General features: G+C 44.3%; 1 protein-coding gene and 1 long non-coding RNA gene across 13 annotated transcripts in view; one reads left to right on the top strand and one right to left on the bottom strand.

Annotated features, from left to right (window-relative positions):
• Positions 1-93: 93 nt before the first annotated feature.
• The window catches only part of CUNH9orf43 (chromosome unknown C9orf43 homolog), a 32,362-nt gene continuing 17,815 nt past the window's right edge, over positions 94-14,640 (top strand). For 7 of the 12 annotated variants that reach the window (XR_005881394.1, XM_040757382.1, XM_040757377.1 and 4 more), the window contains exons 1-6: positions 216-303; positions 621-717; positions 6,537-6,689; positions 6,800-6,944; positions 11,675-11,729; positions 13,339-13,439. Coding sequence is in view for 11 of the 12 variants with exons in the window: in XM_040757382.1 (XP_040613316.1) it covers positions 280-303; positions 621-717; positions 6,537-6,689; positions 6,800-6,944; positions 11,675-11,729; positions 13,339-13,439 (575 nt within the window). In the remaining variant the exon portion in view is untranslated. Of the gene's footprint in view, positions 509-620; positions 718-970; positions 1,059-6,536; positions 6,690-6,799; positions 6,945-11,674; positions 11,730-13,338; positions 13,440-14,640 lie in introns of those variants that run through there. The other 5 variants (XM_021230145.2, XM_021230144.2, XM_040757375.1 and 2 more) reach the window with 5 other exon arrangements.
• Positions 6,897-13,654, bottom strand: LOC110341839. Its single transcript, XR_002383843.2, has 3 exons — positions 13,539-13,654; positions 13,330-13,406; positions 6,897-7,008 (listed from the first exon to the last, which is right to left on the bottom strand). It is a non-coding gene; the product is annotated as an uncharacterized LOC110341839 (long non-coding RNA).

Genomic DNA, 14,640 nt, shown 5'->3' with positions numbered 1-14,640 from the left:
GTCGCGGGTGTAGCCACGTCTTCCATGTCGCAATGGTTTCGGCTCACTAAGGTTCCCGTCAGCCTCTCCTGCATCTTCGACGTTCCTCCCGGGCCTCGTTTCCTTACCACGCGCTGTCACTCACTGGGGCTTTCAAACCAGACTAAATTTGGCTCTCTGGAGTTTCCGTCTATTCTCCCATCGTGCCCTGCGCCGCTGCTAGGCAACGGGGGGCATGGTGCCTAGCGTGGAAGGTGAGGGCGTACCCTGAGCCGGTGGGACGGGACTCGGACGGTCGAGATGGGCGTGGTCTCGCTGGACGAGGTGGGCGTGGCTCCTTGGGCGAGGCGGGCGGGGCCAAAGCCTCGGAGCATTTTCGCAGCCTGCATTGTCCCTAGGGGCTGGGAACGGAGCACTTTGGAGTCTGCTCTCATCCCGCGGTATCTCGAAATGACACTTGAGTCCTTCACCTTTTTGTTTTCTTTTTGGCTCGGGACTCAGTGGAGATTTCCTTCCAGTTTTACTGCATGTAAATTTACCGATGTCCATCTTTAATCGTTTTCCCCTCACGACTCTGCGATAATCGTATTAAAGATTAAACGTTATCTAAATCTTTTTTTAAATTCCAACTATTTTATTAGGACAGCTGTAATGCTGCCGATATCCAGAGACGCCTGATGAGACTTCGGAGCTCAGGTTGGACTGGTCCGGTACTGAAAGGGCGGGAAGCATCTGATAGTAAGAATAATGCATCATACTCTCGTTCGCATTAAAACACCCACCCGTGTTAACGTTGTATTTGTTAATCCATTAAGTGATTCTCCGTACATATTCCCCATCAAAGTCATCACAGGATTTTACATTTTCAATGGCCTTTTAAGGTATACAATTTTCATATCAAGTACAGAAAAAAATTCTTCATGAGAAACTAATGCTCTTTCTCTCTCTTTCTGTGTGTTCCTCTTTCTTTTTTCTTACAACATGTTCCAAGACTTGTTTTCCTACTTTTCATGGAGACGTAATTACAAAGAACTATTTCCCTATTGGGAGGGGAAAAAAAACCCAATCCACCAAGGCAAGTAAGTTAATGAATGGTCCTGAGGGATTGTTGTGGTGGAAAGAACTCTACACTTAGAACAGACCTGATTTAAAGACATCATAAGCCTTAGTTCCAGCCACTATTTAGCTGGAACTGGTGCTGTTAGTCATTTTGATATAGGAGAAAAGCCAAAAACTGAACATTATGGATCATTTCATTTTCAAGATACTGGCTCAAAATGCCTGCCAAGCTAAATAAGTCATAGGCCAGGTGCAACCCAGGCCAATAGTTTCCCATTTCTGATTTAAATTATAAGCTGTTTAAGACAGAGAGTTTTTTATTGCTGTTCCCTATGTCCCCTACAAGTTCTCCCACATATTTGGTAGTCAATAAATGTGTTGAATAGAAGAGGAAATGGATATTGTCTGTAAAAAGTTACTAAGGTGTGGGGAGATGACTCAGTGGGAAAAGACACTCTGTACCAAGGCTGAGGACCTGAGCGGTCTCTGTATGCAGGACAGAATGAGCTCCTGCTGACGCTCACATGTGCCCACAAAATGACTAAAATGCTTTTTGTTTTGTTTTCTTTTGTTTTTTTTTCGAGACAGGGTTTCTCTGTATTGCTTTGGAGCCTGTCCTACAACTTGCTCTGTAGAACAGGCTGACTTCGAACTCAAAAGATCCACCTGTTTCCACCTTCCCAGTTTTGGGATTAGAGACATGTGCCGCCATGCCTGGTGATGCTTCTACAGTTTTTACAAAAATAAAAAATTTCTGAAATCATAATATAATTCCATCATTTCCCCCTTCCCTTTCTTCTCTCAAAACTTCTATACAAATATGTGTATATATGCTCCTACAATGTAAAAAAATAATTTTATCTTTTGAGATCATAATATAAAATCCTTTTCCCCTTCCTTTTCCTTCCTCTATACCCTTTTATGTAAGCTCCCCTTCTTTTTCAAATTCATGACCTCTTTTTCTTTGTTGTTATACATATATGTGTGTAGCATTTATATATACATATATATACACACATACACATGACACACACCCCCTTATACACACATAAATACAATCTGCTCAGTCTGAATAATTTATTTGTATGTTTTCAGGGCTAACCATTTGGTATTGAATGACCAATTGTTATGATCTTCTCTGGGTAGACGATTTCTTCAGATCTTCAGCATTCTTTAGTTGTCTGTGGTTCTTTGCCAAGGGTTGAGGCCTCCTGAGTTTTCCTCCTTCTTTGTTAGCAAGCCTATTGGTGGTGCGCTTGTTCAGCTCATGTGTAGGCAGTCACGTTGGTGGGACTCCATGGGAATAGCTTCTGTGCATCAGGCTTTCTTTTTTGGGTCACCAACCAGCTCCCAAGTCATGACAAAGAGACTTCTTATTAGTTATGGCTGCTTGGCCTAGCTTAGGCTCCTTTCTAGGTAGTTCTTTTAATTTAACCTGTTTCTCTTCGTCCACCTTTTGCCTCGGGGCTTTTTACCCTTCTTTCTTCTGTGTGTCTCACTTTCACTGCTTCTTCCTGCCTGGCTAGTGGCTGCCTGGCTTCTGGCCCTGGGTGTGTCCCTCTCTCCCTCGTTCTCTTCTACTCTTCTTTAGATTTCTCCTCCTTCTATTTATTCTCTCTGTCTACCAGCCCCACTTATTCCTCTACTGCCTACCTATTGGCCGTTCAGTTTTTTATTAGACCAATCAGGTGCCTTAGGCAGGCAACGAGAAACAGATGCAGCACGTGTTTGCATAGTTAAAGGCAGCACAAACAAGTGTAACACACCTTTACACTTTGTCCGGTTAAAATAATATCCACAGCACTTCTGACATTTCTTCTCGTTTGTTTGTTTTGGAGACAGGGTTTCTCTGAGTAACAGCTCTGGCTGTCCTAGAACTAACTCACTTTGTTGTGTTTAGAAGTACCAGCTGTCACTGGGCTCTATAACTCCTTGTTTTGATTGGATTTGGTTTTCAGTAATGGTCTCTGTCTGTTGCAAAGAGAAGTTTCCTTAGTGAGGGGGTGAGAACCACACTTATCTGTGGGTATAAGGACACACGTTTAGAGTATAGTTAGGTATTATGCTGGCTTAGTAAATTGGTGGTTGTAGGTTTTCCTCCATGGTTCGTAACTTCCCTAGACCTAAGTAGTTGCTTCCAGTACCAGGCATGATTTCCCACTTGTTAAGCAGGTCTTACGTCTCATTAGAGAGCCGTTGGTTACTACCTAGGTTGCGTGCCTCAATCTCACCCTCAATCATGGTGCCACCATGGTCCTGGGTGTGCCTCATCGGCATCATTGATGGCTTCTCTGTTAACCCTTAGGGAGGGGGCTTTCAGGCTAATCTGAGCTCTGTGCTTGAAGTGTATTATGTGTTCAGTAAAAGGGACTTACCTTCCACCTTTGGGGGCAACTAAGGACAATAGCAATAGCCTATAATGTTTTGGGAGTCCCTTGAAAAACCCTGACCAACAACTGAAAAGAGGGATTTTCATATCGAGTGTGGTTTTTGGTTGATGGTCAATGGCTCTTAGAGGGAGTACTATTAGCCCAGATAGGAAAATTTCACTTAAATTCTTTATGTCTATTTATATACTGACTTACGTGAATTATAGCTATTTTTAGGTAGATAGTTAAAAGTATGATTAATCCCAGCACTCAGGAGTTCAAGACCAGCCTGGTACAGAGCGAGATCCAGGACAGCCAGAGATACACAGAGAAACCTTGTCTGGAAAAACCAAATAAAATAAAAAGGATGATTCCTTTTGACCTTTTCAGACATCTGCATTATTTTATTATACTCCCTCCTTCTATTTATCTCCCCCATCCTAGTCAGAGCCCCTCATTTTCCCCATTTAGACCACTTGTGCTCTGCTAGTCCCCTCCCCTTTTCTTTAATTCTTGATTTGTGTGTGGGTATGTATGTTCCTACAATGACATTTTTAAAATTTATGTTGTGTGTAGTGATGCTCATTTGAATGTGTGTACCACATGCATTATAGTATCTGTGGAGCATGTAATCCTTTGGAACTAGTTTTACAGAAGGTTGTGAGCCATCATGTGAGGGTGCTAGGAATTAAACCCAAGTTCCCTGGAAGAGTAGCCAGTTCTCTTCACGGCTGAGCCAGGTCTCCAGCCCTCTTACAATCTTATGTCGGACCCGCGATATCTTTATGAGGAAACGGCCTGAGAAAGGTGAAATTATTTGGTCAAGACCACACAGACAGTAGATGAAAAGTTAATGGTCTCTGAATTGACAACAGGTCATGTAATTTGCAGTCTGAGCAAAGCCATTCACCAGTAGTGATTATTATAGCATTTATTTTTCAAGACAGGGTTTGTGTAGCCCTAGCTGTCCTGGAACTAACTGTGTAGATCAGGCTGACCTCGATCTCACAGATATCTGCCTGCTTCTGCCTCACCAACTTCTGACTTTTTTGTTTGCTTTGTTTTTATTATAGCATTTTGAAAAGTGAAGAATGCCTTCTAAATAGCACTTCTGTGACTTCATTGTTTTAAAAATTTTATCGTTGGTTTCTTTATGAGATGGGGGTCTCACTATATGGCCTTGCCCAGCCTGAAACTTGCTATGTCGATTATGCTGGCCTTGAATTCATAGGGTTGCACCTGCCTCTCCCTGCTAGAATGCTGGGTTAAAGCTGTATGCCTGTCCCAACTGGTTGTAATTTTCAAAGATGATGGCATTTTTGTAATGATAAATGATACGGAAAAGAAAGGATGCTAATTTAATACTTTTTTCAGTGTGTGTGTATGTGTAATGCATGTGTGTGTGCAGGCATGTTTGACCACTCAGATATATACAGAGAAGCTAAAAGTTGACACTGAGTGTCTTCCTAATTGCTTCCCCGTTTTATTTCTTGAAGCAGGATCTCTCACTGAACTTGGAAATGGCCAGTGCAGTTAGACTAGTGGCCAACAAGCCCTAGGACTCACCTGCCTGTGCCTCCCCGTGCCACATCTGTCTGTGTGTGGCTGTGTGTGGCCGTGTGTGGCTGCTGCTGAGCTGAACTCAGGCCCTCAGGCTTGCACTTCCACAGCCACAAGTCAGCTCCCGCCCTGGTTTTTCCCAGGTTTTCTGTCTGTCTGCATAGTGTGTGTGTGTGTGTGTGTGTGTGTGTGTGTGTGTGTGTGTGTGTAGAGGCCAGAGGACAATGCGCAGGGGTCAGTTCCCTTCTTCCACCATGTGGGTTTCGGGGGTCATCGAACTCATATTGTTAGGCTTGTTCACAAATACTTTTACTCCCTGAGCCATTTCCCTGGCCCTGCTTTTATTTTATTTTATTAATTAATTAATTTATTTATTTATTTGGTTTTTCGAGACAGGGTTTCTCTGTGGCTTTGGAGGTTGTCCTGGAACTAGCTCTTGTAGACCAGGCTGGCCTCCAACTCACAGAGATCCGCCTGCCTCTGCCTCCCGAGTGCTGGGATTAAAGGCATGCGCCACCAACGTCCGGCTTATTTTATTTTATTTTTAATGTAGGAAGTTTTACTGGGGGAAGGGAAGGGAAAGGAGAGGGGAGAGAGAAAGAGAGTGAGACAGGGAGAGAAAGAAAGAGGGGGACAAAGACCTGCCTGCCTCTTCAGAGGAACACTGGGAAAGAGATCCTGCTTTTGTTTTTTGAGACAAAGACCTCACACTGGCTGAGGATGGCTTGTAATGCATTGTGTAGCCTAGGCTGACTTCACATTCCTGCTCATCCTCCTCGCTCAGCGACCGAGCTGCTGGATCACTTGTGTGAGCACATGGCTCTGACATTTAGTTCTGAATTATTTGAGCAAATTTTTTGTTTGTTTTTTGTTCTGTGAGATGGCAAGGTCTCACTATGTAGACCAGGCTGGCCCCAAACTCCCAGAGATCTGCCTCCTTTTGCTTCCTGAGTGCTAGGATTTAAGGTGTGCACCACCATGGTCAGCCTTAAGCAAGTTTTTGAATGTCTGTAAACTAATTGTAGTTCCTGAAATAGACTTGTCATTTCACAGATGAGGAGACTGAGGCAGAATGGGAAAGTCTCAAGTCACTCAGTTGTAAATGGCCGATTGGAAGGACTTTTGAAGACAGTCTCCCAAGCTTGCCTTTTGACCTCATACTATCTTCATACTTGCTTGTTTTTCAATACTCTATTTTTGTGTGTGATCAGCATTACTTATATGGGTTCAATAGACAGTTTATTATTTCAAAATGAGATCTGGACTGCATGGCTGTCTAATGTATAAAAATAATACCCCTGGGGCTGGAGAGATGGCTCAGCGGTTAAGAGCACTGACTCTTCTGGAGGACCTGGGTTCAGTTCCCAGCACCCACAAGGCAGCTCACACCTGTCTCTAACAACTGGTCCAGAGCTTCTGGCATCCTTACACAGACATACATGCAGGCAAAACACCAAAGAACATTAAATAAAACAAATTATTTTTAAAAATAACCCTAAAGTGTGTGTCTGCTAATTCTCCAGAGGCTAAAACACTGTAAGATTGGGTTTTGTCTTAAAACGTTTATAGATATGAACTTTCCAAATGAGAATCCGTGGGACGAGGCCATCTGCAGCTCAGCAGTCTGTCAGCATCCACAATGCTGGGCATCTCTCCGACGGATTGAGAGGGGCCACCCTAGGATCCTGGACTCATCCAGCAGATTTTCCCGGGAAACTGAAGGTGCGTTGGCTAGCCTCTGTTATCTTCTTCATAAAGTCCTTATACTGTTTTTGTTTGATTCCCTTCTCCAAGCAGTAGTTTACATGTTTTGTTCTGGTCTGCTTTCTCAGACAAACTCCCGACACTCACCATTGTAAATATCACGGATACCTGCTTGTGGACCGAGAAGAGTGTGGTTCAGCGACAGCCATCAGAATTTGCCTTCCCTAAGGAGCGGTCTTTATTGTCGAAACCAGCCTCCAGGCGTCATGGCAGGTAGGTGATCATGGAATCTTTCCTCAGCACACTGTCTCCCAATCCATGTAGATGACTCTGAGAACTATGGATTTAAAAGAAAAACCGAGGACTGAGGATGTAGCTCAGTGATAAGACCCCTTTGCTCGGGGGCTGGAGAGATTAAGAGCACCTACTGCTTTTTCAGAGGTCCTGAGTTCAATTCCCAGCAACCACATGGTGGCTCACAACCATCCGTAATGAGATCTGGTGCCCTCTTCTGCCGTGCAGGCATGGAGGCAGGGTGTTGCATTCATAATAAATAAATAAATATTAAAAAAACAAAACAAAAAAAAGACCCCTTTGCTCAGCACCTATGAGGCTTTGAGTTTGACCCCCAGTGTTACCAAAAACAAAACAGCAAAATGGAACATAATCCAAGTTGAGTATTAAGCGGGGAGAGGAGAGCCCGAAGGAAACAGCCACACGTGTGTTCCAGGAGCAGGGTGACTTGGGGCTGTACTGGTTTGCCCATGTGAAGTACCATTGCCTGGGTAGTAGAGCTAATGAAATTCATTGTCACAGAATTCTGGAGGTGAGAAGTCTGAGATGAAGGAGTGAGTTATTTTTTCTTAGGCCCCTCTCCTAGAAGATGACATCTTGTCCTTCAGTCTTCTGGTGTGTCTAACCCTAATCTCATAAACCCCACCCACAGGGCCTTATCTCATTTTAGTTCTCTTTAAGGAGTCTAAGGAGTCTGTCTCTAAATGTCACATTCTCAAGTACTGGGATTAGGAACTCAGTGAGTGAATTTTAGGTGTTGGGGCACAACTTAGCTGATAATGGGTGACCTTCTCATTTTCTGAAGGTCATCAGAGAACACATGCAGTCTGCCTTCTTTCCTTCCTTCATTTTCCTTCCTTCCTTCCTTGCTTCCTTCCTTCTTTCTTTCTTTCTTCTTCTTCTTTTTTTTTGATAAGGTCTCTTCATAGTCTCGGCTGTCCTGGAACTCACTAAATAGACCAGGCTAGCCTTAAACTCACAGAGATTTACCTGTCTCTGCTTCTCAAGTGCCTGGTTCATGCTGTCTTTTTATTTTTTATTTTTAGGTATGAAACTACTTGTAAACTCCTAGTGGCTTTTTTGTTTAATCTCTTGCAAAGTCTAGCCATCCAGTTTTTCTGAAACATGAGATTTCAGTTCTGTGGAAACCTTAGCTTTTAAAATTCAAAGACCTTGCTGCCCAGAGTCCAAGCACTAGTGAGTGCCCTTGAAGCGGCTTTTCTCCAGTCTATGTAAGCAATTTGGTGATTTTTCTTAGGCTTGAGTTAGTATAGGAGAGACTAGGACTACTCTCTGATTCTCTAGGACCTGAGCCCTGAGAAAACAGCATCAACATTCAGCCAGGTACCTGCGCTGGGCCCCACATCTGCACACAGGCACGCTTCTGCTTCTGCAGGTCCTATGGGCCAGTGCTGCAGAGAGCCCCCTCACCAGCCAGTTTCTCTTCCATCTGTCTCTTCCATGTTGCTGTCCGCCTCAGCCTCTGTCCTAGACTATTCCCGAGTGACCTGGAGTGTGGGCTTCTGCTCTCCTACCTCTTCACTAACACTTTTCCATTAGGACCAACAGATTAATGCTTTGCCCATCTCCTCACTCAACTCATTCCTTCAAATCTGCTCATTCTAGAGTTGTAACCTTAGTATTGCTGGACTCCTCTCTAGTCACGGTCCTTGCTCTCTGATGTCAGCTTTTTCTCAGAGCCCAGCTGGCTTTTCTGATGGCGACTCGCTGTCTCTAACACTTTGCCCATGAGGTCTCTCAACCTTAAAGGCTCCCTTCCCTCTGCTCTGCTTCATTAAATCCCTGGAGTGGCTTACACTGCCGCAGGAGGTCCCGCATTCCTGATGGACCTTATCTTATGTGTGCTTTTCCTCGGTCTGTAGGCTCCAGCCACACTGTCTTTTCTGTCTCTGTCACCTCCCACCCATCGCTCATGCACTTACAGTTTGCTCCTTAGACTGGCGTTTGCAGCCACCGTTCCTGACACTTGGGTCAGACAGTTATTACTGGGGTCTGTGCTGTGTGTCATTGGTCACTGAGCTTCATTCCTGTCTGTACCCACTGCAAGCCGGTACTACCCACCTGAAACTGTGACAACCTAAAATACACCATATGTTGCCAGATGTCCCTTGGGGGCAGAGTTGCCCATTTGAGAAAATTGCCTCAGATCTTTCTGCAGCTAATTCTTCCTTGTCATCTAGTTTGAAATTAAGAATTGCTTTTTCACAGAGGTGAGCACCTTATAAAATATACACTTTGACCATCATTTGATATGCATCCTGATCTGAGAAGCCTTTTATTGATTTGCTTGCCTGGTTGCCACAAAACACAGCTCTCACTTCAAAGGGAATACAAGCTGGGCATGGTGGACCACACTTTAATTCCAGCACTCAGGAGGCAGAAGCAGGTAGATCTCTGTGAGTTTGAAGCCAGCCTGGTCTACAGAATGAGTTCCGGGACAGCCAGAGTTATACAGAGAAACCCCTGTCTCAAATAACAACAGCAAAAAAGGAATATAAGATGTTCATTCTTGGGCTAGAGAGATGGCTCAGAGGTTAAGAGCACTGACTGCTCTTCCAGGGGTCCTGAGTTCAATTCCCAGCAACCACATGGTAGCTCATAACCATCTAATATTCAATCTGGTGCCCTCTTCTGGAATGTAGGCAGAAAAGTGTATATGTAATAAATAAAGAAATAAATCTTTTTTTAAAAATGTTATTCTTGAGCCAAATATGAATGACCATGGCCTGAAACACAGAGGTTACTTACAGAGGAGATCTCTGTTGTAGGTCTCAGATGCTACATGATGACATTCTCACTTAGCTGTTGGGTGGCTGACAACTAATGATCTGTTAATACATCTCAAAAGCATGTTAGGTCAGACACAGAGCTGGACAACAAACCGTTATTAAAGGAAGGAGAGATAGCCCAGAGAATTTGGTTCTGGACCTGTAGCATCCTAACTCCCTATGATCAGTCAGTCCCTCAGCCTTACAGACTCTTTAATATTGATACAGCTTTGGGAGTGAGGGTGAGGGCATCAGTTCACAGATTCCTTGCATTACAATGTCGGTGCTGGGGCTAGAGAGATGGCTTAATTGTGCCACCCTTCCAAAGGGCTCAGGATAGATGCCTAGCAGTCTATTCCTTCCTGTGTCTCCACCAGTGCATGGCACAGAGTGGTAGCTAAGATTTCTGATGAATGAGTGAATATGGCCTCCTCCACTGTCAAGGCTGAATTTTACCTCTTACCATTCTCCCTGAGGGATGGTTCTTCCAGCAGCCATGTTTATGAGCGTGTTCCGGTCCTACATCTTCTTTGCTCCCCTGGATTTGAGCCCTTCCGACAGCAGGAGTCATAGCATCATTTGTTAGCTGTAACACGAGTTCTAATAGGGCTTACTAATAAAAGCCCAGAGTCAGATATAGGGGAAAAGGCTGAGAGATCAGAGAGAAGAAGGAGCAAGGCAAAGCCATCTTTATCTCACCAGCTTCCCAGCAGAAAAGAGACTGAATTCCTGTTTCCTCCTGCCTATATTCCTTTCTCTGCCCAGTCATCTCACTTCCTGTCTGTATGTACAGACCTCCAGACCTCTATGGTTAGCTAGTGGCAAGCTCCACCCTCTGATGGTCAGACATGCTTTATTTGTATAAACAATATATCACCACAGTTAGTCACATATGTAGCTGACAGATATGTTTTTAGTGGGGGTCACCAGACTGGGTGTTGGGGATACAATAGGGTTTTGTTTACCTTATGGAAGTAAGACAGTGTCTATGCCCAAAGGCTTTCATCCTAGCTGGGGGAGGCAAAGGCACCAGCAGTTGGGGTGGGGGTGGGGTGCGTATCCAGTGTGGAGTGTCCTAAAAGGACTGCTCTCTGGGGCTATGGGAGCACAGGACAGATTTCCTAACCTAGGACACTGTCATCTACACAGGGAGCATTGATCCCCAGCCCTGGAATTAGAACAGCATATTGAAGGGGGGAGGCTGGCATGTGGGAAGCTGGCAGGGAGGAAATTCCAAACTATATACTAGCATATGCAGAGGCCTGCAAATGAGAGGACATTCTTCAAGAGTCTGGAACACAGACAGAAATGATGTAGTCTCAGAGGTAAGGCTGAGCTGTAGAAAATACCAATGGAAAGTAAGGTCTCCATCACATGAGACTTCATCAGTCAGGATGAGTAGATGCTTTGTTTGCATACCTCCATGTTACTCTGTCATTCATAAATTCAAGATGTTTTAAAATGAGGAACAAATGATATGAAAACATTACAGATTCTCTCTCTCGGGTGCATGCGTGCGTGTAAGCTGCGAGCATGACACTGAACGTGTGGAGGTCAGAGAACGACTTTTGGGAGTCGGTTCTGTTCTGTCTTTCCAGTGTGGGTGTCAGGGTCAGGTTGCCAGGCTTGCACAGCAAGTGCTTCTGCCCTTGAGCCGGCCCTCAACCTGATGTTATTTAAGGTGCTGTACTCTTTCTCTTTAGTTAGAGAGAGGCACAGGCTACGGGTTGAACTGGTTGAGATACCTAGTTATAAAGTGCAGTGTGCAATGTTTGTTTGGGAGTGCCTGTGTTCACTCGATTAGTGTTGGACCCCAGGCCTTCAGAGTAAGTAGATGGGTTTTCAGAGCATGAGCTTTAGTATGCTATCACTTTCTTTTTCCTTTGACTCTGTTTTATGCTTGAAACTCCTATCATCCAGGTCTCGGAAGGCTTTGCTTGACAAAGGTGTGACCAGCCATTCTAAACCTCCCAAAGTAAGTCACAGTCTTTTTTTTTTTTTTTTTTTTTTTGGTTTTTTTGAGACAGGGTTTCTCTGTATTGTTTTGGAGGCTGTCCTGGAACTCGCTCTGAAGAGCCGGCTGGCCTCGAACCCACAGAGATCCGCCTGCCTCTGCCTCCCGAGTGCTGGGATTAAAGGCGTGCGCCACCAACGTCCGGCGTAAGTCACAGTCTTAAAAGTTGCTTCCTCTACTTTTTTCTTTTTATTACTAGGAATGTTTTGCCTTTGACATTACTCTTTCTTTAAAAAATTTTATTCTGTGTGTGTGGTTGTTTTGCCTGTATGTATGTCTATGCACTGTATGTATGTCTATGTGTGTGCCTGGTACTCCAAAGCCAGAAGAGGGCATTGGATCCATTGGAGCTGGAGTTACAGATGGTTGTGAGTCACCATATGGGTGCTGGGAATTGGACCTGGGTCTTACTCTTTGATCCATCTCTCCAACCCCAGCATCATGGAATGAGGAAGATAATAACTGTCCTTACTGTATGCTAGACTGTCTCTGTGCTAATAGCTCCACACACTACATTGTCTTTAGAAACCCTAGACACAAGAGAGTGACTTGTGAATGTTTGGATAGGTGAGAATTTCTCTCTGTTCTTATATAGAACATGTTCAACTTTTAAGTAAAAATTCTCATTTCATAAACAGAGAACTTAGATTGCTGAAATGTCAGGCTGAAAATGGGTCTTAAGGTCATCTAGTCAGCTGACTCCAACTAAAAACTGTGATCCATAGTTAGATATGGATTTTATATACATGTATGAAATTATAATGGAACCATTACTTTATATGCCAACTAAAAATTGCTAAATTTTGTAGTCAAAAAGAGCATAAAATAATCTTTACCTTCAGCATATTTTCTGTCCTGTTTTTCTCTCCCTTTCTCTTCTCTCCCTCCCCTTTCTTGCTTTTTTTAAAGACAGGGTCTCATTATGTAGCCCTGGATGACTTGGAACTTGTTATGTATATTAGGCTGGCTTGGAACTCACAGAAATCCCCCTGCCCCTACATCCCCAAGTCTGATCAGTGGGCAAGACTTTATTTTTGATAACTTTGAAAAAATAATTTTGAAAAGATCTTAAACAGAATATGGGCTAGATGATTCATAGGATTTCCTTGAACCCTCATGCTGTGTGATCGATCTCAGGGGTGGGAGAAATTAGTATGTTACTGCATATGGATTTCTGTAATTACAGACAGGGCAAAACTAAAGAAATACCCGTGCTCAGTATGTTCTAAAATAGGTCCAAAATGTGGGCTGCATTACCTGCAGGGAATCCAAGTCTTTGCAGTGGAGTGGCGGAATAAGTAGTGTTCCTCGAGGGTTGCCGCCAGACATCCTCATGTAAGATAGGTTTTCCTAAATTCCACAGTAATGTCATGGCGAAGCAGGGAATGTTATTGTTTAAAACTTCTAGGTCTTAAGAAGTGCTTGTATTGATATCTGATGTAGGAAGGTCTTTTTGAAAAGTAATTTTCGGAATCCCCAAATATTTTGGTGGCTCTAACAAGGCAGCATTTGGCCTGAGGCCCCAACCGCCTGCTGATGCTCACCCCTGACCACGGCATACCTTTTCCAGCTGTCAGTGTTGAATCTGAACGAGGCGAAACTCCCTTTCTCTGAAGGTGTCAGAAACATGGTGGTCACCTGGGTTCCAGAAGAAGCAGAGAAGCACGTGAGGTGAGCATCCTGTCTAGAACTTAGAGGCCTTGATACCCGTCCTCTTTCAACTCCCTGCGGCCTTCGGCAGACCCCTTTTGTGGTCTCCCTTTTAGCTACCTCACTGTGAGCAGCCACAGGCCAAACCCAGGCTTGCTTCTGCCTCTTCCTGCACTGGGGCTCTGTTGTAATGTACTGTGAGATGTCTGCTGCGGGAGTTCTCTACTTCAGATTCTACGTGGATGGAAAGAGCGCATAAGACAGAGTCCAGCTTACTTACCTTTGTTGATTTGTAACTGCGAGCATGTGCGAGCCACAGCACAGGTGTATCGGTGAGAAGACAGCTTGCTTAGGAGCTGGGCTTGGGGGCAGGACTTTCCACTTAAAAGAACCTGTTTATTAATTGGGGGTGCGGGTGGCATGCCACGGTGCCCTTGCAGAAGTCAGAGGACGACTTGCAGTGGTTGGTTCTTTCCTCTTTCACCTTTTGGGTTCCAGCAATGAAACTCAGGTCATCAGGCTTGGTGACAGGACTCTCCACCTGCTGAGCCACCTTGCTGCCCTCCTCCCAAAGCTAAATTTATAAGGTTTCAGAAATAAGTGCAGGGCCCATGAGATCACTTAGCAGGTAAGGACACTTTCCACCAAGCCTGATGACCTGCGTTTGATCCCTAGTACCCACATGGTAGGTGAAGACAGTGTCCTACAAGTTGTCCTCTGATCACCACAAGAACACTGTGGCATGTGTAGCTCCAGCCCCTGAAATACATAAAAAAAGAAAAACAAGAAACAAAACCCTGCCACTTTTAAGAAACACATTTTGGGTTTTGTTTCTCAACACTGAGGCCTAGGACACCTTGTACACAAGCAGAGGGAAGGCTCAAAGCTTGCTAACACTGACAACTGTAGGGAGGTGTTTGGTTTTTCCTTGAATTCTTGTTATGTGACTGAATTAAAGCAACAACAAAATGGTCTTTTCATTTATATCAATGATAAGAATTTCTTTTACACTTTCTCTTTGTGCCCAAATTGTCCTTCTTTGTGTGTGTGTGTGTGTGTGTGTGTGTGTGTGTGTGTGTGTGTGTGTGTGTGTGTGCTGTCACCAACAAGAGCTGTGGAAGTTCGTTTTCTGTTATGTAAAGAAATCATGGAGGTAGGTGGGCCAGGGATGGAGTGGTGGTTGTACGAAACAGATGGAATGGCAGCTTCCCCCAGCATCTCC

This window comes from Mesocricetus auratus, unplaced genomic scaffold (assembly GCF_017639785.1).
Source record: "Mesocricetus auratus isolate SY011 unplaced genomic scaffold, BCM_Maur_2.0 Super-Scaffold_100014, whole genome shotgun sequence".
NCBI lineage: Eukaryota > Metazoa > Chordata > Mammalia > Rodentia > Cricetidae > Mesocricetus > Mesocricetus auratus.
Note: the sequence above shows the minus strand (reverse complement) of the source record. Positions and strands in the feature narration are given on the sequence as shown.